This window comes from Paramormyrops kingsleyae, chromosome 21, assembly GCF_048594095.1.
Source record: "Paramormyrops kingsleyae isolate MSU_618 chromosome 21, PKINGS_0.4, whole genome shotgun sequence".
NCBI classification, from domain to species: domain Eukaryota; kingdom Metazoa; phylum Chordata; class Actinopteri; order Osteoglossiformes; family Mormyridae; genus Paramormyrops; species Paramormyrops kingsleyae.
The window spans coordinates 11,329,807-11,350,926 of NC_132817.1; the positions used below are offsets into that span (position 1 = coordinate 11,329,807).

Genomic DNA, 21,120 nt, shown 5'->3' on the forward strand with positions numbered 1-21,120 from the left:
AAAAATATATATGGAAATTCTTACCAGCTGTACATTATCCATTTTGGGATGTATACAAACTTTTAGCAACAGGCACTTGGGTTTAGAGTACAATCATGGACACTGATGTCACTTTTTGAACTGTAGGATCAGGTGCACAAACTCAAGGAAGTATTTTAACACCATCAGGGACGCTTACAGCTTATTACCTTTAAAAGCTGCCCAAAATCTCCGTCTGCAATTCAAACTGGACAAAGAAAATTTACCATTTCACTAATGAGATTAATTAGAAGGAATTTCATAATTTTTTAGTAATTTGTACACCAGCTATCATTTACTGCCTGTTTTGAGTCAAAATAAAACCATCCTCTTACATGCCATGGAGTTACACAAATATTGGTCACTGAAGCAGTATCTGTGTAGAAGACGGTGTGAGCCTGGCCGTCAACAATGGCACCATCACTATTTTTGCAATATTCACCAGGCTGATTATGAAAAATTTTCAAGAATGAGGCAGAGGGGTATGACTGATTTTGGAAACAAAGGTGTCCAAATAAGGGGTAGAGAGAGGAGACCCCACATGCTTTGATAGTGGTAGGAATACAGGTAAGACCTGATCATGGTAAATCACTGACTAGTGCTTTAGTGACTAGTGCACAAATCTACCCTGACAAACAGCACTTTATTTGAAGTGGAGCTGATCATGGTTCCAGACAAAACTGGCTTCACTCATTTACTCATTTATTACACGGATTGTTCTAGGCTTTCCATGTCCTTGTCACACGCACACCCCCCCCCCCCCCCCCCCCCCCCAAGCCCCTCACAGCCAGTTCTGCCCGAAGGTGTATCACTTCATTAGGAACTCAACCTTTTTATTGTTAATCTCTTCATCATTATAAGTTAGTCTTTTTTTTCCCTCCGTTTTTTCATTTAAAGCAAAATCTCATGTGCATCACCCTTCCTTCTGCCAAACACAGTCCCATAAAGCAGGGAGATGGAGACGACAGGGAGCCGGAAGAAAAACTGCTACAGAAGCTGACATTTCCTTCTTCGATGGGATATGATTGTTTCCCTTGTGCAAGAAAAGAAAAAAAAAAAACTTCGGAAAGAGAGAGAGGAATCTCTTAGGTATTCTCGTCGTCCGAGGTCTGGCTACTGCTTGTTTCGGAGCTCTCGTCCACATCCAGGTCCACGGTGTGCCTCCAGGGGGCGTACTGCAGGGTGACGCCCCTTGTCTTCAGAAGCAGGCCATTCCTCCCAAAGCTGTTCTTCTTCAGCTGGGGGGGGGGGGGGGGGGGGAGTCTCAGTGACACTTACATTTATATTAATGTAGCAGGCACTTTTGTCCAAAGCAACATTCAAGTGAAACAGATAATACATCATAAGCATCATCACTGTCAAAGAATGAAGTAGGTACAGCCGTTGTTGAAATTCCAATAAACGAATAGTAACAAGTACAATTTAGCACTGAAGTAAGAGCTACACAGTATACAAATACAACGAGGAATACAATAGGAGGGCTAATTCATCAAGGAAAGGTGCAAAAAGAACATTCAGGATATGCAGGAGACCAGGTAAGGGATCATGGTGGGAATAAATTAATAGTAACAGAAATTCTGACCTGTTCAGTTTTCGTCTGAAATTCCTTCAGCTCGTCTTCTGTCAGGGGTTGGAAGCTCTCGTCATTCTCCGGATGTTCCTGCCAACCCATCGCCTTCAGCAACCTGGAGAAGGCAGACGCATTTCACTACACCGGCTGCACTTTCCCCTGGTTTGCATGGTAAACCAGGCATCAGTATAAACCTCCAAAGTGAATAAAGCTTCTAAATTCACTTTTGATAAATAACCCAAAACAAATATTTAGATCCATTCATTCAGCAGATGGTTTTCTCCAATGTGACATTTAGGGGAGGATCAGTGATCAGTGTCAACCAGGATCCCTGAAGCAGTCGAGGTTAAGGGCCTAGTCAGAGGGCTCAGGGGTAACATGACCAGCCACAGGATTTGAACCCACAACCTTCCAGACATGGACACTGATCACTAACTAGCTGAGCTGCACACCAAATTAGCACCATTCTGATCGTTGTAGGAAAGTTCTCTGCGAGCGAGCTCCCAGTCAGCTGCACGCGGAAGGAAACCTGCTGCTGCTTACCTGTGCTCAGCCTCGAGGGAGCTGGAGAGGAACTGGGGCTCGTTGTCCGAGTCGCTGAGGGAATGGGCGATGCCATTTTTGTGGCAGACGCCTTCGCCGTACCCCTTGGCGTCCGGAGTGCTGCCCTCGCCCTGCAGGGTGAGACACGGTGCATGCTCAGATCTACCAGTGACGGGTTAGGCCATGCTCACATGCCCCCATTCTCCACACACCTCTCCCAAGGTCCCAGGACTGCCACTGGAACTCCGCTCGCCATTGCGCTCGTCCTTCAGGGCCCTCAGGAAGTCACTCTTGCGGTCAGGGCCGCGCCGCATCAGTTTGAGCCGCGGTGGCGTGATGTCAATGGGCGGGGTGGTGCTGGAGGGGAGCTAAAGGGAGAACAGTGGGAATTACGTAGGTATCAAAAGGGCCCCCCCTCTTAAAGAAACACTAAATGTAAATGGGCACAGATACTTTGGCATGGACTGAACCAGCAAAATAAGGCCTGAAAAACGTCAAAAAAAAAAAGGTTGGACCATCTGTAGAACCTGCCCCCCACCCAAACACGCTACTCCTATGCCCCTCACCTGATCTCTCAACAGAGAAGCAGCAAGACACATCCAAAGGGAAAGGGGGCCCTTTCAGAAGCATCAGCTAGCCCAAAATCTGCATTTCGCCAAAATAAACAATACTGCAGTATAGGTGTAGAGAGCCTGGCTTCCAGCTGCAGCCAAACATGTGATTGAGTGTTTCCTCAAAGCTACATAGACAACAGTCGAGCTGGAAGTTAATATCCGTTACCCGGAACCTGAAATGTGATGGAACAACGACCCACCTCCCTGGGGACAGCTTGGGAAGGGGTGCTGACGGAGGCCTGGGGTTTGGGTGCAGAGACAGGGCTGACAAAGGCGGAGTCTTGGCCGGAGAGGTGCAGGGCTGGTTTAGCCTCCCTTCCATTGGCTTTCCAAGGGCCTGTCTGCACAGCCCCAGCCCACACAGCAAATCAGCTACCGCCAAACACCATCAACATCTCAACCAACCAACAGCCTTCCACACATAAACACCTAACCTTATTGGCTGTTCTATAATAAACGGTCATCCAAGCATAATAAATGATACCAGAGGTCGCGTTCTGAGGCACCAGTTTGGGAGAGCTTAACTTCAACAGGTTTCGGAATCAAAGTTAAATCAAGCAGTTTTCACCCCGAAACACAAAAAATGACTCCACTGAATCAGTACAAAGGAAAGGAGCAGTATGGACTGAAACATGAGGTGACAGCTACCTCTAACCATTTTATTCGTGTAAATGAGGACTTATGGGGGTGGTACCTTTGTGGCGGCAGTGGACTTGGGCACCAGGTTTTTGTAAATGCTCGGGCCGGAGATGGGGACTTTGTTGCCATTGGTGGGCAGGAAACCGGTGCTGGCGAAGCCAGCGGAGAACACAGCACCCGAGTCCTCCTTAGAGACTTTCTTAATGACGAGCATCTTGGAGACGGGTTGCTTGGTGCTGGGGGGGTTTTCTGCAGAGATGCAGTGAGGTGGCTCACCCTTTTTGAACTTGTATATAACTTTGCATTAAAAAAAGGAGACTGCACTCACCCCACACTCCAGCAGGGGGTGCCAAGACTCGCGTCTGACCTGCAGGCTTTCCGCTAGCTTCTGAGTTAAGAGAGGGCTGTTGTAGAGAAACAATCAATGCGTCAACATGTCATCACTTAGCATTCATACTATCAAAACCCCATGTTTTTTTTTTTTTTTTACAATCCAGGATACTTAATCTGCAGTCCTTCAAGGTGACCATATACCTCCATATACCATGGACAAAATAGACGGAATCAAAGCTATTTCGGCAATACAGCGTAGAGCTATAATCTCCGCAGTGATCACTGTTTCGGCACACTGCCTGTGCAGGATTCCAGAAACAAACTTTTTTGTGTGTCCCACCCGCTGTCTGGGATTGGCTGACGAATAACGAGATGCTGTGGGGTTGGTCAGCAGGACTAATTGTGGAATTACCAGCGTGCTTTGCACTGCACCACACTTTAAATAGTGTAAATATGTGTATTTGGGCATCTTTTAATAGTAAATGTTATAACCATGGAATGCTTGTTTCTCGTTAGTGTGTGACCGTGTCTAAGTGAGATTCTTCGCTTCTATATCTGTGCCACTGCTAGCTTTACACCAATAGAGGCTGTTAACGAAGAAAGCAACTTGCATCCTGAAAGAGCCGTCATCTTTATTAAAATGACGTAAAATAAATTAATGAACATATTGTGGCAAGAGTGCCTGCTGCCTCAGCCTAAGATACAGGCAAGGTTCCCCAGCTCTCAGCTCTCCCAGTGCATGATGAAGCAGGGTTTACAGCAGTGTGTTAAATATTACAGGGGAGGCAGGGGGGGGGGGGGGGGTGGAATCCTGCATCACTCACAAAATCTTCGTCCACAAATTTCAGCTTCTCCTCCTTGCCATCCCTGCGCTCCTCTCCGGAGAACTTGTCCTGGAAGGGGGCAGCCTTCCTCGGGTGGACAGTACCACCACGCTGCCGATGGCCCTGGCGCTCCCGCTCCCGCTCCCCCCGCTTCTGACGGTGGTGGGGGTGGGGGTGGGGGTGTGGCGCCTCGCCTGCACGCGGTGCCGAGTGCCAGCTGGGAGTCTCCTTCCAGCCAGGGCCCCCGCCTGCCAGCCCGCTCTGACTCCCCTTGGACACGCCCGAGTCCACCGAATCGTGCCGCAGCAGCGATGGCTGCTGCCATGCTTCGCCTGGAGGGGGCGACAAACCGCAGACACGGCTATTATCTCAGAGCTATATACTTAAACTGCAGAATCACAAGATGTGCTCACAATCACTGAAGTAACTCAAGTGCTCCCCTTTTAGGCGATTTTTTAAATACTTATAATGCCGGATATTTCTGGAATTAAGTTCAGGATAGTGGTACAACATTCCTCTTCTAAGATGAAAAGATCTTTACATGGGATAATGGCCATGCTACATCCTGGCAGCTAGAAAGCATGTTTAGCAGTCAGATGAGCAGGGATTGGAAATCGAGGTCACCTGTCGGGGCTCGGAGCGGCCCGTTGTTGAAGAAGCCATCAGATGAGTTGTGGCGCCTCCTGCTCACGCCGGGTCGGCCTGAGCCACGGGGGAGGTGCTCTCCGGGCCTCTCAAAACCAGCTGCAGGGGACTAAAGGTTTGAGGAACGGGGGATGGAGGTCACATGCCTGAACCAGCGGCCTCTGTTCACTGCCTCACTCACACAGGCTAACAGCAGCTCATTTCCAGCCATGAAGTGACTCATGACTGACCCCATGTGGTCAACAAGAGGAATGCACCTAAGATCTCATTATACAGTAAAATTCCGTTATAGTGGACTCGCTTATAACGGAATATCGTCTATAACAGACGAGGTCCATTGGTCCCGGCAGTGCGCCTTTAAGAACATGCAGAAAAAGCATTGGATATAGTGGACTCACATATAACGGAATTTTGCTTATATCGGACAAACAATTTGGTCCCCAGGGCCGCTTTTAGCTGTAGTTTTGTTCGGCTATAACGGACAAGCAGCTCTGCCTACAAGGCAAGTGGCGTGCCGATGATATGCAGCGCAGATATGTAGTCAGGATTATTAATAGTGACGCCTCTGGTCAGGTAAAGCTGGATTACTACATGTACAATATAATAATCTATACCACAAGTGTGTCTGCTGGGGTGTGGCATGAGTAAATGGTGTCCTGTAGTTGTGTCCTGGGCTTACAGCAACTCTGGATATAATGGACTGTTTTGCCAGGTCCCTTGAAGTGTGTTATAACTGCTTTTTACTGTACCTACAGTCATGAAATGCTCTAACCACCTAAATTCAATAAAAGGAAATCCACGGACAATGCAAAACTTATTACATTGTTTTTTTTTAAGAATTGCATAAGTAGGACGATATTTCTAAAGCAGTGAGAGAATATGTCTACCAGCCTCTGCAAGTATGTGGGCATCATCCTTTCCCCTTCAGTTTGACACGACCGCGTCTCACCTTGGTGGGCTGAGGCGTGGAGAAGTTAAGCCAGGCTGGGACAAAGTCATGCTGCGCCATTTAGGTCCAGTGTCTCCAGTCAAAGGATCGAGGCATCAAACCTCATGGCCGGGGTCTGACAGAGGGGGGGGGGGGGGGAGCTTTAACACAGACTGGTAAGACAGGACAACGATGGGTAATGGCAGATAGATGCTGACCCAGCAGCTGCAATATGAAGACTAAAAGGGGTTTATCTTACAGCAAGATAATTAAAATTACTCATAGCAGCTCAAATGGCTAAGCATAAAATTATTATTAATATCCACCCATACAAATATTTTAATTATGCTTCTGTAATTAAGGAGCTAAAGCAACACAAGGAGGATCTCTAAAAGAGGAAGTTGGCCAATAAGTTATTTAAAAAAAATAAAGTTGTTCATTCTTGGTTCTCCAAGAAATCTGTTATTGTACTGATGAATCGAGTAGAGAAGTACTGACGTGACCTCGAATCGCCAGCACTGCCCTCGACCCTGAGATAGAAATTTGTGAGGAAATATGAAAACGTACAATAAAAGTTACAAAAATAAAGTATCTGATTCCCTGAGCATGACAAACATTAAATGATTGGCTGTAGAATTTTGAGGAGGCTGACAGTGATGCACTGCCCCCTACTGTGCGAGTGCTTGTAAGCATGTGCCCTGCAATGAACTGGCATTCCTTCAGTGTCCCCCCGTCACCCGTAATTCCTGGGATGTGCCCTAGGCACCCTTTGATTAATTAAACTCCTCTTTAAGCAATAACTGGGACCTTCAGCAGAGTGTGAATTGAAAATGAACCACAGACTGCAGATAAATCCCTTCAGCCAGTCTGGGGCCCAGGAGAGCTTTTTGGGGGGAGGGGCATTACAGCCCCATGGAGGAGCGGGAGCGGGAGCCTCACCCGGAGTGGCGGGCCCCGAAGTCGAGCGGCTCCCTCGGCCGGCCAGCCTTCCCCGCGGCACGGCAAGGTTCGCCTCTCCAAGCAGGCCACAGGACAGCACGGTCCCCACAGCAGGTGGTCTCTGTCCTTCCAGGATGGAGCCTTTAGTGGGTGGTGTTTGGGGGTGGGGGTAGCAGAAGTGAGGATGGTCTGGCCTGGGCACGTGTGACGAGTCTGGGGGTTGTCGTGGTTATGGGGGGGCCTTATTGGGCGAGCTGCTCCCAGGGGGAGCTCCAGCAGCACTCAGACGTGCCTCAGTCTCGAGGGGCACTGGAACCCCCAGGACGGGGGGGGGAGGGGGGGTGGGGACGGGCGGCAAGACAGACAGGTCCTGCCTTATACAGGAGGGTCCCAGCTCCTCTTCGGACGGGGGTTTGGGAGAAGCACAGTGTGCCAAATGACTCTCGTCTTGACTTCACCAAGACATTTTCGCTTTTCGCATAACGCCTGTATGATGGAGAAAAACCGACCGGGCGGCCGCCTCGCAGAAAGTGCCGGAAATTACCGCTCACCTCATTTAAAAAGCATTTCAGCTACAGACTCCTAAAAACAGGGGGCTGGTTTCATTCTCAAGCCGCGTCTGAGCTCACGGCACAGACATCACCATCCTCTTAGCCAGTTCGCACGTTACAGCATAGCAGACGATTCTCGCGAAACCCTAAAAATACCAAGAGCGTTTGACGGGAACCCGCAGGCTTAATCCTCAACTTGCTTTTCCATTTATTTCCATCCGGCAAAAAGTAGGGCAAGGCAGCGACCGGCAGAGTGTCACCAGGAGGAAATCAAACGGCGTCTCAGTGGCGACAGGGAGCGAACGTGTCACTGGGCAGGAGGGGAGCTTCACGCCGGGTGCCCGGAAGCCGAAGCACGCGTCCAGGTACGCTGTGGCCGGCTTGGGGGGGCTCCCAGCACCAGTGCAACTGTGCGAACTTCGTCCTGAGGGGAAAGCTTAGTGCCGCAAATCCAGAGGTCATCAGAACCGCCAGGCTCACTCGAGAAATATTCACCCCTTCCTCTGACAAAAAAAAAAATCTGGGAGGGAAAAAAAAAAAAAAAGTGAGATAAGGGGGAAAAATGCATACAACAGACATAGCAGGACACCCCCCCCCACACACACACACACACACACTCACACAAAATCCTTACTACATGCACACAGAAAAGGTTCAATGCCAATGACCAAATTCTACCAGCTCTCACACCAGTGTGCAACCAGTACACATTAAACAATTAACACTTACCTACACCTGGGCGTCAACTGAAGTAGTAAACTTTGAATAAACGTTTTTCCTGACAAAAGACAGGGCAACTGCACCTGACGCCAATCCAGTTACAGAAAGGTGATGCTGGAATGATCCGTTTAGGACCAATTATATATTCAAATGACAGGTGTGTCAAACGGCAGATATAAAACTAAAACTTTCACAGTAAACATGACAAATGTATACTGCTATGAAAGCTACAGAATTCTGCTTTTCTGTACTGTGCCGACTTGTTTGAAGAGAACTTAAGCGTTTAATTAATACTATTAGGAATGGAGTCACACACACACAATAAGGAACTGAAAAAATTTGCTTTCATTTTGTTGCCGCTCAGTGTTTGAGGTTTTTTATCTCGGTCACTGCACTTGTATTTTGCCCTTTATTTATTGTCTTAAATTTATCTCGAACTAAGGTTTACAGGAAACAAGCAAGTGATCATTTCATTGTACCATGAACACAAAATAAAAATGCGCGAACACTAAAAAGAAGCTTTGTTTGGTGCACCCTGGATGAAGGGATGAGCTGGACTGGACTAACATCACAGGACCGAGGTTTACCAACAGGCCCAACAGGATACCATCCTGGGTCTGCTTCACACCAAAACCCCTACCCTCTGATGATGAATGCAGTCCCGCACATCTCTCACCAGAGTACTGCAGCACTAACTGATACCCGCTTCTGCGGTTCTCATTTATGAAATGCATAAACATATAGATTTATTACTGTCAAACAGTATCTGATGTCTGGCAAAATGACAGAACTGGAGCACTTGAATTGAGCTTCAAAGCAACTTGATATAAATGGGTTTTTGAAATCCTACAAAAGGTTTTCCCTAGATATTGTTACCAAAATTAATACACTAATATACCCTTCATAGGAACTAGAGGCTTTAAAAATCAAACATAAATAAATAATCATAAAAATAAAAACAAGTGCCCCATTACAGGTTTTTCTGTGGTGATGACTGCACTTCTCGTCAATTAAACCAACAGCTTGTTTTCGCAAGGTTAATGCAACAGGTTTGATAAACTATATTCCTATTCAGTGCGGGCAATGTAGAAGCATAGCAGAAAGGCATAAATAATACATTTTATTTTTATTTTTTTGGCCATCACAACCGTCAAAAACCATATTAAACAGGTTAATAATTAACAGGGATAGGCTGATCTTGATACTGGCGCCGTAATTCACTCTCAACGACACGATCTGACTTGTTCCGAAAGCAAAAAGAATCTGAAGTGAAATGACAGCGAAACGGATGGAGCAGGAAAGCGGGCAGAGGCGGGGATGCGATCCGAATGGAGCTGTGCGTGTCTGTCACGTAAAAGCGTGCACGTATCCCATGGGTAAATGCAATAGACTAAAAACAACAATCTGACACATAGCAAGCACCTCTGTTCGTCATGCATTTCATAAATTCACAGACAAACTCACACGTGCGATGAAGTGAAGTTCACGCTCTCCCCGTTCCGCCGGGGTATTATACAATCAAGCTCGGATCCCACGCCAGCCCCACAGAGAATACAGGGAAAGGGGGTCAATCATCAATGAAAGCATGATGTTCACCTGTCGGTCAGCTTTGCAGTATCGGGAGGAGGGGATAAACAAGTAGACAGACCTGCACCGGGAAGGCATGGAAATATATGGAGCGTTCCGCCTCCAACGCAGTAAGTGGTCAGCGCATCCCGCCTAACTTTGAATGGTATCTGATTCGGCTCACAGAGTCAGTTTTACCCTTTCATTCACAAAGTGCGGTAGTGCGATCCAGCAGGCGGCCGGCAGGTTGGACGCCCAAGCAGACGGGCGACTGGCCACGCCAGCCCGGCGCCCACCCGATATCCCGCCCCCGGACGGTCAATCCGGCATCCCCCGCCGCAGATATTAAGGCTAACAAAGTTAGTTCACCCAAGGCCCACGCAGACCACTCCATATTTATACAAACAGCCACCTAGATATAAAATACGCCCCCATTACAGACAGCAATAATTCTGCCATCTTACCGTAAATGACGAGCAGAGGCGCAAAAGAAGCAGACACGGCGCCGAGAGTACAGAATATAAGTGCAAACAAGCGGGGCAACTGCGACACCACGTCGGGGTGGCCCGTTTACAGGCCGGGACGATCAGAGGTAAACAGACCTTTTGGTAGCTAGCAGTTCTGAAACAACACACGACTCCAAAATGGCCACCCCAGCCCACACGGGGATAAATACATAGAAACACACATACCTCCGCTTTCGGAAGCGAATGCGGAGTATGCTCACGCAGTTCGCCGAGGAGCAGCAAGTCCTTGCAGAGGGACCGTGAGACGATCGGACCGTCTGTGTCTGTGGTGTGTCTCTGCCTCGGCGTGTTGTTGTTGTTGTTGTTTTTTTTTTTTTTCCCTTCCCGAAACGCGTTCGCTCTAGACGCTCTCGGCCAGCTTATCTGCCCTGTTCCTGACTGCCGCTCCGCAGGACGTGTCAGTCGATCGCCGAGCTGGTCGATCGAGGCGTCATAACAGCCCGGTCACGTGGTTCTCCCGTCGCAGTCGCCTCCAGACTTGCAACTCGGCAATCGCACCGGCAGTCGGCGTTACAACAAGAATCAACATCGCCGCACATCCGGAATCTATTATATTAGTGGGGAATAAACTAATCAATTTTATAATAAAAATTCTGAAGAGGCTAATCATAATGGAAAATGTAAAGCTTGTCATTATATGTAACAATGTGCATTTTATAATGAAATTTAAAAAGAGATTCTTAAAGCTTTACAAACATCTGTAGCCATACAATTAATTACATTTGTTTTAGTTTATATAAATTTCATGGAATAAATTAAAGTAAAGAAAATATAGGACTTTTTTCGTTAATTTCACACTAACGAAACAAGAAAGAGCTTTGCCGGAACTGTATATATTTACAACGCCTGAATATGTCACCGGAACGAATACAACGGCGCACCATCATGGTGATGACCTTAACGGCGTGAAGTGGGAATCTCGTGTAGATCCTTTTTCTGATTATGAGTTAGACATGGTCTATGACAATATGTGTTGGAGACTTTGTCCCCCAGCCATTTAATATGATCTGTGTAAAATAACAGGGAGAGGTTATATAAGTAGCGGCTTGTACATACATCTCGTTTTGCTAATTGGTATTGAAATCTATCCGATAACGGTTTTTTTGCTGTCATTCTTTTATGGTTTTAAAAATGATGTCCTTTATCGTTAAACGAAATTTCATGTGCGTCTGCAAGGTAAGGCTCCAGCATTTCTAAACTTTTTTTCTGACCGGTTGTGAATTTTGATCTTAGGAATTTTATGCATATCACTGTTAACAGGAACTCAAGAGCCTGAACAGGAAATACCGAAGATTATAGCATTTGCAGTGTCGGTACTAACTGAATACACTTTTCTGACATCTAGGTTTATGCATCACTGCAGTCTTTCCAGATATACAGGGTACCACCGATTCCCACTTCCTCCTGGACTCCCAGGCTGTTTTGGCGTCTCCCCCCTAGGCAGATGGGCAGTTCCCTGTTAGGAGTTCGACCGCTGCACTCCTCTGCGTCATGGCTCCAGCATAGGCGACGCAAACCGGAGGATCCTGAGCCGCGTGAACTGGACCTGGTGCGCTATGACATGAAAGACCTGATGAAAGCACCCAAGCCTGCTCTGTATTTGGGCTTCTCTGGCCTCATCCCCTTCATTTTCCCTCCTCTAGTCATGGCGATGTCGGAGCTATACGTTCCAGAGATCGCATACGCTCAGGTTGCATACGGGGCTTCTATAGTTTCTTTCCTGGGTGGGGCACGCTGGGGATTTGCCCTACCGGACAGCAGCCCTGCTAAGCCGGACTGGATGAACCTGACAAACGCTGTGGTACCGTCCATACTGGCGTGGATCGCTCTCCTGTTCAGAGACAGCATCACGGAGGCGAGCCTCGTGGTCATCATGGGCTTAGGGATCTCGCTGCATTATGATCTAGCGCTGCTGCCCACCTATCCCAGCTGGTTCAAAGCCCTGCGGACAGTCATCACGGTCGTGGCCACTTTCTCCCTTGTTGCGACCCTGTTCCTGAAAGGAGTATACCCAGAAAGAAAACTCTTCGCAGACAAATAGTGTTCAGCGTGAAAATTCTCAGTAATAAAAGACAGAGGGAATCTGTGTTATTACGAGGTGGTGGTATTTCCTTACAACGTGTGTAGTTACTTAACACTGAACAATCTACAATACAGTCCGAGGAAACACCGTGGATTCCACACTGCCTCAGATATTTTTCTGGAGAAAATAAAACAAAACATGCAAAACTGTCTTGCAGTGAGTCGGTTCTTAAAACATATTATTTCTGTGCAACTGTATTTTTTTGGTTGCATACTCTCCAAAAGAATTTTGTCTTGAAATGTGTAACGCATCGGGGTGGATGTTACATGAAATGTTTTGTATTGCAGATGAATGAACTCAGGCAATGGAAAATAAGTCGGTCCTTTTCCAAGATGTTTAATTTTCAAATGCAGCGTTGGTTAACATATTAATTACGAAACAGGTAGGATGACATTTACTGTTCTCTTCAATTGTCTTATGTTCCAGCGTGCATTCTAAAGTCCTACTGCTCTTATCCCACAGTTTACAGTGCTCCTCTATGGTAAAAAAATACTCATTTGTATCCATTGATTTATACCCCTCTACAGTCCTCCCGAATTACTCCTTGCAATCATTGGCTGCAGGTTAAAATAATTTATAAACACTTACATTTCATATTACGGGTCCTCGAATTGTTGTGTATGTGTTCCACTGTACCCAAGAATTTTTAGATGAGGGCGTTTTAGATCTATTTTTAGGTTTGTCCATTTTGAGATATCAAAATGCAAATTAGTAACTGTTACCTCCAGTAGCAAAATACATAATTCTCTAACCACTGTAACAGTGCATCTATACAACTGTACATAAGGCAGTTGATATGGTATTTTATCTCCTTTGACTATTTAAAAAAATTTGGCATTCATAAATGATTCACGGGATATGTACTGTTTGCTGTAACATTTTACGTGACAAACATTATCATACCGCCTAAACAGCAGACCAGAAAAATCAATCATAAAGCATCCTGCATCCATATCGGACTTCACATAAAATATTAGCGTAAAGAGACTTTTTTTCAGCAAACCAAAAACACAGTGTGATTAACAAGAATAACTGGACCACATACTAGCTGGACCCAACCCATCCCTCTGACTGTGGTCAATCATTATCCAATATCACATATACAACTAAAATAACTCTTTCAAAAGAGAAAGATATTTTCCTAAAAAAAACCAAAAAAAAAACAGACCCTCCACAACTAAGGCGCAAACAGACTTAGGGATCCAGTTGAAGGAAAGTTGCATCACAAGCACTTCCCCTTTTCAGCTGCAAGCTGGGGAAATTAAAACAATGTATAGAAATACAAAGTATCAAGTAAACAACGGATCTAACATTAAATCATTAGCTTCCTTGTTCAAAATCAAGCCATACATCAATTACATTGCAATAGCAGTTTCCACACTCAATACATTTGCCATTGGTATCAATGTATAATTGTGTTATTCAGGGCTGACAGAATGTAATCCTCTGCATCGGGATACATTCCCCCATGTCGTATCTGTATTGTGTTCCACGAGTGGCTGAGAATGCTGGGTGCAGATGTGGATATGGTCACTCAAGATCTGTAATGACTGAGCACTCAGCTAACTAGTGGGTGAATGGCAGCATGACTGCCTTGGGGGGGGGGGATGGAGTGGTTAACATCTGAGCCTCTTCAGGGGGGGCCATCAGCTCTCACAGCACAGCCACGCCCCCATCACAGCGGCTGGTGATCATGTTGCCGATTTCAGTCCAGGTGTCCGAATCGGGGTCATAGATCTCCACAGAATCCACAGTCACAGGGGCGGAGAAGTCTCTGCTGGAGGCCCGCCCCCCCACCGCGTAAAGAAGTCCGTTGACGGCGGACACGGACACCCCAGCCCGTGCCACAGTCATGGGGGCCACCTCCACCCACTTCTCCTGTGTAGAGAGGGAGGTGTATAAGGCGGTCAGAGGGTGTCTGAGTGTCAAGTTGACACCCTCGCTAACTTAAATCAAGCTGGGGTCCAGCTGATCCTGAGTCTAGGCCAGGAAGCCGAAGAAAGATAGTGGCACATCAGTCCAAACAGAACATTATACATTTCTGTCTCGTGGGCCAGATTCGGTAAAGGGGAGTAATGGAGTTGACCCTAAAACCAAATCTTTCAGCCATTTCTTTCAGTTTTCCTCAATATTTGCAAACAGTTTATTCTCCTTTTTAAAAATTTATGTGTAATAAAAATTAAGGTTACAATTATGGATGGTTGCCTAATACACAGGTGTAGAAAAAAAATGAGACCACTATATTTTTAAACAAATCTGCATTTTTAAATCCTGGTTCTGCTGACAGAAGGCTATGCTGAGCAGCAGGCTGCTTCCAGGCTCAAAATTTCTAAGACAGTAGTACACAAGAACAAGGCGAAGCAGGAGACACTGGTAGTAACCAAAAGCCAGCCAGGTAGAGGGCAGAAGCGACTTTCTAAATGCCAGAGATGACTGTTAACTTTGAGAATTTCTCATGAATCGGAGGATGACATCAAGTGACCTTCAAAAAGAACAGGAAACATTAAGTGCAGGTGTGAATTGCACTGCTAGGACAATTCATAACAGGCTCCTAGAAGCAGGACTGAAGACCCATAAAACAAGGAAGAAGCCCTTCATCAATGAGAAACACAGAAAAACCAGGCTACAGTTTAAAAAATATATATTATTCACAGATACACACCCAAAAAATAAGATATGAGTTAGGGATGCAACGGGACTCAGTAAAATACTGAACCGTTCAGTCCACCCTGCACAGTCTAATAGGCCCTTATGGACCGCGGGATTTCAGTTTTGCATTTCATTTTGAAATTCGTGTTGACTGCTTAACAGGCTGCTGTTAAGCAATAAGCGCCAATAGGCGAAAGCCCTTCACGCGAGTTGATGTCCAATCACTGTTGTGCCTCCACCCACTCACCCCCTCTCACGCTGTTATAACTGGAGCTGAGGTCGAAGTGCAGCTCGCAACACAGACGCGGAAGAAGGAAAACAAACAGGCATGGCCAGCACAAGATAACCGCAGCAAAACAACTGTCTTTCGAAAATGATTTTGAACTGTGCCACTTCAGATAAACAAGAAAATAGGGAGCGTTCATCGCTAAAGATTTGCAGCCCTTTTCTGTTGTCGAAGATGTGGGGTTTCGCCACTTAATTAAAACGCTCGACCCACGTTGTATTATTCAGTACATCAGTGATACTGGAATTTGTTCACTGTGAAATGCAGTTTTTTCTGATAAGCAAAACAAAGGTATAATTTTGGGAGAAAAAACATTGTTTTCTTTACGCACAAAACATATACTGAAACCGAACCGAAACCATGGCCCAAAAACCGAGGTACGGACCATACCGTGGGATACCTGTACCGTTGCACCCCTAATATGAGTGAAACAAAAATTTGTGCCGTGGTCTCAATTTTTTCTGAGGAGGAGGCTGTGTATTCTGCTGCATGGCAGGTTTCACAGCTGCAGAAGGAACCTGGAATATGAAGGCAGATGTGGAGCGCAGGCAAAGATGCCTCACCTCTTCTGGACAGTACTTCTCCACTGTTTCCAAGGAGCCCAGAGCCTCATTCCAGCCCCCAACAGCATAGATGCAGTTGTTGAGGCTGGCCACGCCCACATAGGCTCGACGTGTCACCATGACAGGCAGGGCTCTCCATCGGCGGGAGATGGGATCGTATACCTCCGCCGAGCGCAGCTCCATACCTTCGTCACTGATTCCCCCAATGACGTAGATAAACCCTATTGGGAGCGAGACAAGAAGGACGATGCTAAAGCTAATGCTAACATTATCGCTAAAACTAGCATAGCGCTCCTACCACCAAAACTCCAGACTGCACCTTGCAGCTCACAGCATCCAAAGTAGTAGCGAGGAACGGACATGCTTCCGATGATCTCCCACTTATTTTCGGCGGGGTCGTACCGCTCCATCGTCTTCCCAATCTCAGAGCCAATCCAACCTCCTGCCAGCACAATTGCAAAGCATGAAAAAAACCCAAAAACATAAAGGTCACAGAGTATTCTGCCCGCTCTTGAGCAAAACACAACGAGAGGCACCCTGGTGAGAGCGTACCCAGGGCGTAGAGTGCCCCATGGCAGGAACACACGCCCACCCCACAACGCGGGAAATTCAGAGAGGCCACAGCGGCCCACTGCTTGGTCACGGGGTCGTAGCGCTCTGTGCAGTCGAAAATCATGGAGTCTTTCTCACCTGGGGAAAAGCATGAGGACATTACATACAGGCGCTCCTCTACAGAGCAACACGCCGCCCTTCACGATGACTGACATGGCTGCGTCTTTCTCAAAGAATCCAGTGACTCTCACATCTAAACACTTCAATGATCACCAACACAAAGTTCTATCTGATAAGCAATGTTCTATTACTTTAGTATTTTTGGGCAAACAGCTATTAGTTCTGCTACAGCATCTCTGTGACATCTGTTTTCCGGGACCTGAGGACACAGAGATGGACGGACCTCCCACCACGTAGATCATCCCCTCCAGCACGGCCACCCCCAGTCCGCTGCGAGCCTGGTGCAGGGACGACACAGTGGTCCAGTACTGGCTAAAAGAGTCAAAGCGCTCCACGCAGCTCAGGGCCCGACTGTCGCTCCAGCGCCCCCCCTGCAGCCGGGTGTAGCCCCCTTTGAAAAAAAAAAAAGGGGGGGGCGACATGGAAGGATCACACAAGGAAGCCTACAGATCACTTCAACATAGGCCACTACGAAACACACAGAACAAAATATAAAACAAAAGAGGATTAACAAGATGGCCACCAAAAAACTTAACCAGGGTCTGCTAAAATAATGACACACATTGAAGGTGAATATTCTACACAAGAGGTCAGTTTCTCGAACCTGTGAGCCAAGCAGAGGCCGTTACCTATAGCGTAGAGATACTTCCTTGCCTTCCTCCTGGGCCGTGTTTTGACAGGCTGCAGCAAGCCAATCAGCTTGCTCTCCTTGACCGACTTGCTGACTTCAGTGTACTCTTTGAGCAGTGTCTGCAGCGCCACCCGCAGACTGAAGTCAGAAATGCCTTTTGTAAAATCATAAACAAGGAATGTCCTCAAAAGGTTTTTTTTATATAAACAAATATTCTCTTAAATATTATTTAAACAAGGTTTTGTTAATTGTTTTGTTGGTACTGTGTCTGAGAAGCCTATCGTTATTTTTATAATCTGTTAAACAGATGCGGATGTTTCTATAATCATCCATCGATCTTACAACAGCTTATCCAGTACAGAGAAAAGGTGAACCTGAAGCCCATCCCAGGAGCTCAGGGCACAAGGCAGGGTGACGGTCGAGATGGGATGCCAGTCCATCACAGGGCAAACACTCAGATACGTAACTACATAACATGGATACCACGGCATCCAAGCGCTTGAGAAATGCAGACTCTGGAGAAAAATCCTAACACAAAGTCTCCTGCTGGGTCATCATGCAGTTTTACATCAAATATCCGAGTAGTAATTACAAACAAAACATTTAATTCTAATAGCCTTGAATAACAAAAGCTTTCAAGCTTTGTGATTCTTGTATACAAAGCATGGTCCAGAGATGCCAGACAGCCAGCCCTGCCTGAACGCTGCGGGGTAAACTTCCATCTTAGGATGTTTGTTGCCCTGCCTGTTGCCTTCAGAATTTTTAAACTGTCCAGTGTTGATGTTATTAGGTCTGACTTCTAATCTACTCATAATATTCACACCCAGCTTTGTTCAGCACTGAAGCCAAATTCTGGGAAGGATGCAGAGTCAGCAATTGTTAGTCACAGGAAGGTCTGCATGTGTGACTGAAATGGACGGACTGCCTCGTACCCTCTATGTACTTGAAGAGACGTTGTGGGGACAGGAGCGGGAAACGCACAGGGTCCAGAACCTCAACCACGTGTTTCTTCCTTTTGGTCACGTCCTGCAGCACCCAGTCCATGGCAGCCGTGAACACCTGGTACTCGTCCTCGATGCGGAGCTCTTCACTGCGGAGCAACTTCACCAGCTGGTCCTTTGTCAGGCCCAGAAACTCCTCCAACACACAGACCTGTTGAGGGAGGGGGTCACTCTGATGATCTTCAGATGTTCTGATGAGGCACAGACTCATTATATCTACAAGCCATATTAAGTATGATCTGGGAGGTCAAGGTCTAAAATGAACAGAATATCTCTGACTGCGATCAGTGATTTTGATGAGATTTTTCGCTGCATATCCTGAATAGTCTTGCTTAAATCGTCACATAGCTGGAGGAAAGCATCAGCCAGGTAAATATACAGAAAATGTAAGGAGAGTGGACTCTGCGCTCCTGCAGTAGGACCTCACCTCCAGGAAGTGCACACAGATGTAGTTCTCTGTGAATTCCAGCATGTCCAGACATGCAATCTGCTCCAGGAACTGATATATTCCTATGCAGTTGGAAGGGTCCATTTGGGCCTTGAGGAACTCGCAGCAGATGGACACCACCTCACTGAGCTGCAGCATGTCCGCAGCCACAATCAGCTCCTGTACACTGTCCACGTTTAAGTCGATCATACCTGTGGGAGGTCCAAAGCAACCTTAAGACGCCTATACCCTCAGCATGCTTCAAGCACGTTCTAATCAAAAGCATGTATGAAGAGCCAATTTCACTGTCTCTGGTCGGTTTACCCGTATATATGAAATCAAGCAGTATTTCGAAGACGTCCGCTTCCACTCCCAGGATGCGCACTTCCTTCTTGTCGACCTCGCTCATGCCCCCGGCGAAGAGCGCCGCGAAGTAGGGGCTGCTGGCCGCAAGCACCAGCCTGTGGACGCTGAACAGGCGGCCCCCGACTTGCAGCTGCACGTCGCAGAAATCCGCCCGGACGCGCATCTTGTTAATCTGGGCGAGGATAAGACGTGCATACCGGTCGGACGTGTAGTGCGTCTGCTCGGTGGACGGACTCGCGGCTGCCGCGCCGGTGATCGAGGCGGACTTGGATTGTCCCGCCGACGCCATACCGGCTCAGCAACAGTCAGGCCGGTCATCAGTCATGGTGAAAACCTGGGACACAGAGGGGGTGCGTCGCATGCTGAACGCCACCATTACACACCGATCAGAATTCACTACCCAGTTTTGCACTTACTGTATGGTTACCGTTATTCTAAGCCGCCGCTTTGCTGTTTGTGCGCGGATTATTCATAATTACATGCTTAAATGGCTGTAAATGTAGGTTTGTTCAAATCTATTTAAACTATCGTGCGGCATGTTCAAATATTAGTGAAGTTAAAATGAATACAGGTCCTACTGACCGTCACGCCACATCATTCCCGATATGTTGTACAGACTTGTCACCTAATCTCGATAAATGTGCCTGGACTTAAACAATTTTGCCAGATATCGCGCTAACTAGTTTGTATTTTACATGATTTAACAAATAAAATAAAACACTAACCCGCATCACTAGCCCAGCTTCTTAACAACCGGGGTATCAGGATGTAGAATCCATCGATTTCCTCGTGTATCTACCGTACGCCTTGCCATCGTAATAAGGCATAACCAAACGGTCACAGAGTTGGCATTCAGGCTGGCTGATATTAATGGCATCATATGCAAATAAGTACTAAACAGAATTATCTGGACCTGGAAAACACATTTCCATATAATATCAAATGGGTTTATGTGTATAGTTGTAACTTACTATTTATAGACAAAGCAGTTAGTGGTAAATCGATTTTACTTTTACCTCACACAACTGAGTAGTTGAAAAGAAGATCAAGTCTTGGGATGAAGTGATAGTTAAAGAAAGAAAACAAAACTGGAAATGTAAATTCTGAAAAATAACACCCAGTAGTACTCACTTATATGACCACATGGTGGCGAAAGACAACTGTAATAGTGAAAATAATATTAAAATCCTATAAAAATTTCTTTTGTTTTCCATAACATCTCTGTGTCCTCAGGTCCCGGATGCATGTTGTGCCATACTGACAGCGATCTATTTTGCCAGTGTCATACGTCTGTTAAAAATCTCAGTACAATGATGTGATACATCAACTATGTCACTTACGATACCCTGAGTTTGAAAATACTGTATTGCAGGGTTTTAAAAATAATTCTCTATTTTTTTTTAACCTTTTTATCACCAGTTTATTGCTGCTGGCAGTTGGGGTAGAAACTGCCATACACTCACTGGGCTGCCGTTAACACCTTCGCAGAGACGGCTGCATTTAGAGTGGTGCAGTAACCGGGAAGCATGGACTGATGACGAGTGGTGTTGTACTATGTTCAGCGATGAATCTCAGTTCTGTATTACCACAGATGACCATCGTGCGCACTTATGGCAACACCAAGGAGAGAGGGTCAATCCTGCCAATGTTGCGTAGAGACACACCGGTGTTACTCCTGGCATCATGGTGTGGGGAGCCATAGGGTATGACTTCAGGTCATCTCTGATAGTGATCCGTGGGACCCTGAGGGCACAGCGCTAAGTCAGTGACATCCTGTGTCCGCATGTCTTACTCCTCCTGAGATCAGCTACAAAGGGCTATGCATAGTCCCTCCCTCTATGGGTCAGTTCATGTTAGGGCTAATTCACCAGTCACACCTGGTGATGGTGAAGCGTAAACAGTGGGCTCACAAAATCACAAAAAATAATTGAGCAAAAGGACAGAAACGGCAGTGTATGTGCCACT

The 21,120-nt window shown here is 46.6% G+C and overlaps 3 protein-coding genes across 9 annotated transcripts; 1 reads left to right on the forward strand and 2 right to left on the reverse strand.

Moving 5' to 3' along the window:
• Positions 1–642: 642 nt before the first annotated feature.
• On the reverse strand, positions 643–10,840 carry LOC111847508 (vasculin-like protein 1). Of its 2 annotated transcripts, none has more exons than XM_072704450.1 (12): positions 10,583–10,840; positions 7,054–8,107; positions 6,136–6,250; positions 5,166–5,295; positions 4,542–4,873; positions 3,713–3,788; positions 3,440–3,633; positions 2,946–3,086; positions 2,344–2,499; positions 2,132–2,262; positions 1,601–1,703; positions 643–1,256 (listed from the first exon to the last, which is right to left on the reverse strand). In XM_072704450.1, the coding sequence occupies exons 3-12, from the start codon at positions 6,193–6,195 to the stop codon at positions 1,104–1,106; spliced, it is 1,476 nt and encodes a 491-aa protein (XP_072560551.1). In that variant the 5' UTR covers positions 6,196–6,250; positions 7,054–8,107; positions 10,583–10,840; the 3' UTR covers positions 643–1,103. The 2 variants fall into 2 exon arrangements, with proteins under 2 accessions (XP_072560551.1, XP_023674510.1); XM_023818742.2 differs by having other exon boundaries at positions 7,054–8,124.
• tmem69 (transmembrane protein 69) lies at positions 9,783–12,646 on the forward strand. Of its 5 annotated transcripts, none has more exons than XM_023818747.2 (2): positions 9,783–10,021; positions 11,781–12,646. In XM_023818747.2, the coding sequence occupies exons 1-2, from the start codon at positions 9,998–10,000 to the stop codon at positions 12,456–12,458; spliced, it is 702 nt and encodes a 233-aa protein (XP_023674515.1). In that variant the 5' UTR covers positions 9,783–9,997; the 3' UTR covers positions 12,459–12,646. The 5 variants fall into 5 exon arrangements, with proteins under 5 accessions (XP_023674515.1, XP_023674514.1, XP_072560552.1 ...); XM_023818746.2 differs by having other exon boundaries at positions 9,784–10,021; positions 11,763–12,646; XM_072704451.1 differs by lacking the exon at positions 9,783–10,021 and adding an exon at positions 10,349–10,482.
• A 170-nt stretch (positions 12,647–12,816) lies between these two features.
• ipp (intracisternal A particle-promoted polypeptide) lies at positions 12,817–19,978 on the reverse strand. 2 transcript variants are annotated; one of them, XM_023818734.2, is made up of 10 exons: positions 19,881–19,978; positions 19,114–19,517; positions 18,790–19,001; positions 18,294–18,513; positions 17,360–17,515; positions 16,954–17,121; positions 16,551–16,688; positions 16,318–16,440; positions 15,999–16,219; positions 12,817–14,378 (listed from the first exon to the last, which is right to left on the reverse strand). In XM_023818734.2, exons 2-10 carry the CDS (start codon positions 19,442–19,444, stop codon positions 14,154–14,156), a joined length of 1,794 nt encoding a protein of 597 aa, XP_023674502.1. In that variant the 5' UTR covers positions 19,445–19,517; positions 19,881–19,978; the 3' UTR covers positions 12,817–14,153. The 2 variants fall into 2 exon arrangements, with proteins under 2 accessions (XP_023674502.1, XP_023674503.1); XM_023818735.2 differs by having other exon boundaries at positions 19,114–19,489; positions 19,881–19,967.
• Between the last annotated feature and the right edge of the window lie 1,142 nt (positions 19,979–21,120).

Excerpts from the sequence above, each read along its gene's own strand:
- LOC111847508 (XM_072704450.1), bottom strand. The coding sequence starts at position 6,195 with ATGGCGCAGCATGACTTTGTCCCAGCCTGGCTTAACTTCTCCACGCCT. Across the intron at positions 2,500-2,945 it reads CCCAAGCTGTCCCCAGGGAG|CTCCCCTCCAGCACCACCCC; the intron begins GTGGGTCGTTGT and ends TTCTCCCTTTAG. Across the intron at positions 1,704-2,131 it reads TCCCTCGAGGCTGAGCACAG|GTTGCTGAAGGCGATGGGTT; the intron begins GTAAGCAGCAGC and ends TGCCTTCTCCAG.
- tmem69 (XM_072704451.1), top strand. The coding sequence starts at position 10,360 with ATGACGAGCAGAGGCGCAAAAGAAGCAGACACGGCGCCGAGAGTACAG. Across the intron at positions 10,483-11,780 it reads ACAGGCCGGGACGATCAGAG|TCTTTCCAGATATACAGGGT; the intron begins GTAAACAGACCT and ends GCATCACTGCAG.
- ipp (XM_023818734.2), bottom strand. The coding sequence starts at position 19,444 with ATGGCGTCGGCGGGACAATCCAAGTCCGCCTCGATCACCGGCGCGGCA. Across the intron at positions 17,516-18,293 it reads TCTCTTCAAGTACATAGAGG|GCATTTCTGACTTCAGTCTG; the intron begins GTACGAGGCAGT and ends ATTTTACAAAAG. Across the intron at positions 16,220-16,317 it reads TGGATGCTGTGAGCTGCAAG|GGTTTATCTACGTCATTGGG; the intron begins GTGCAGTCTGGA and ends CGCTCCCAATAG.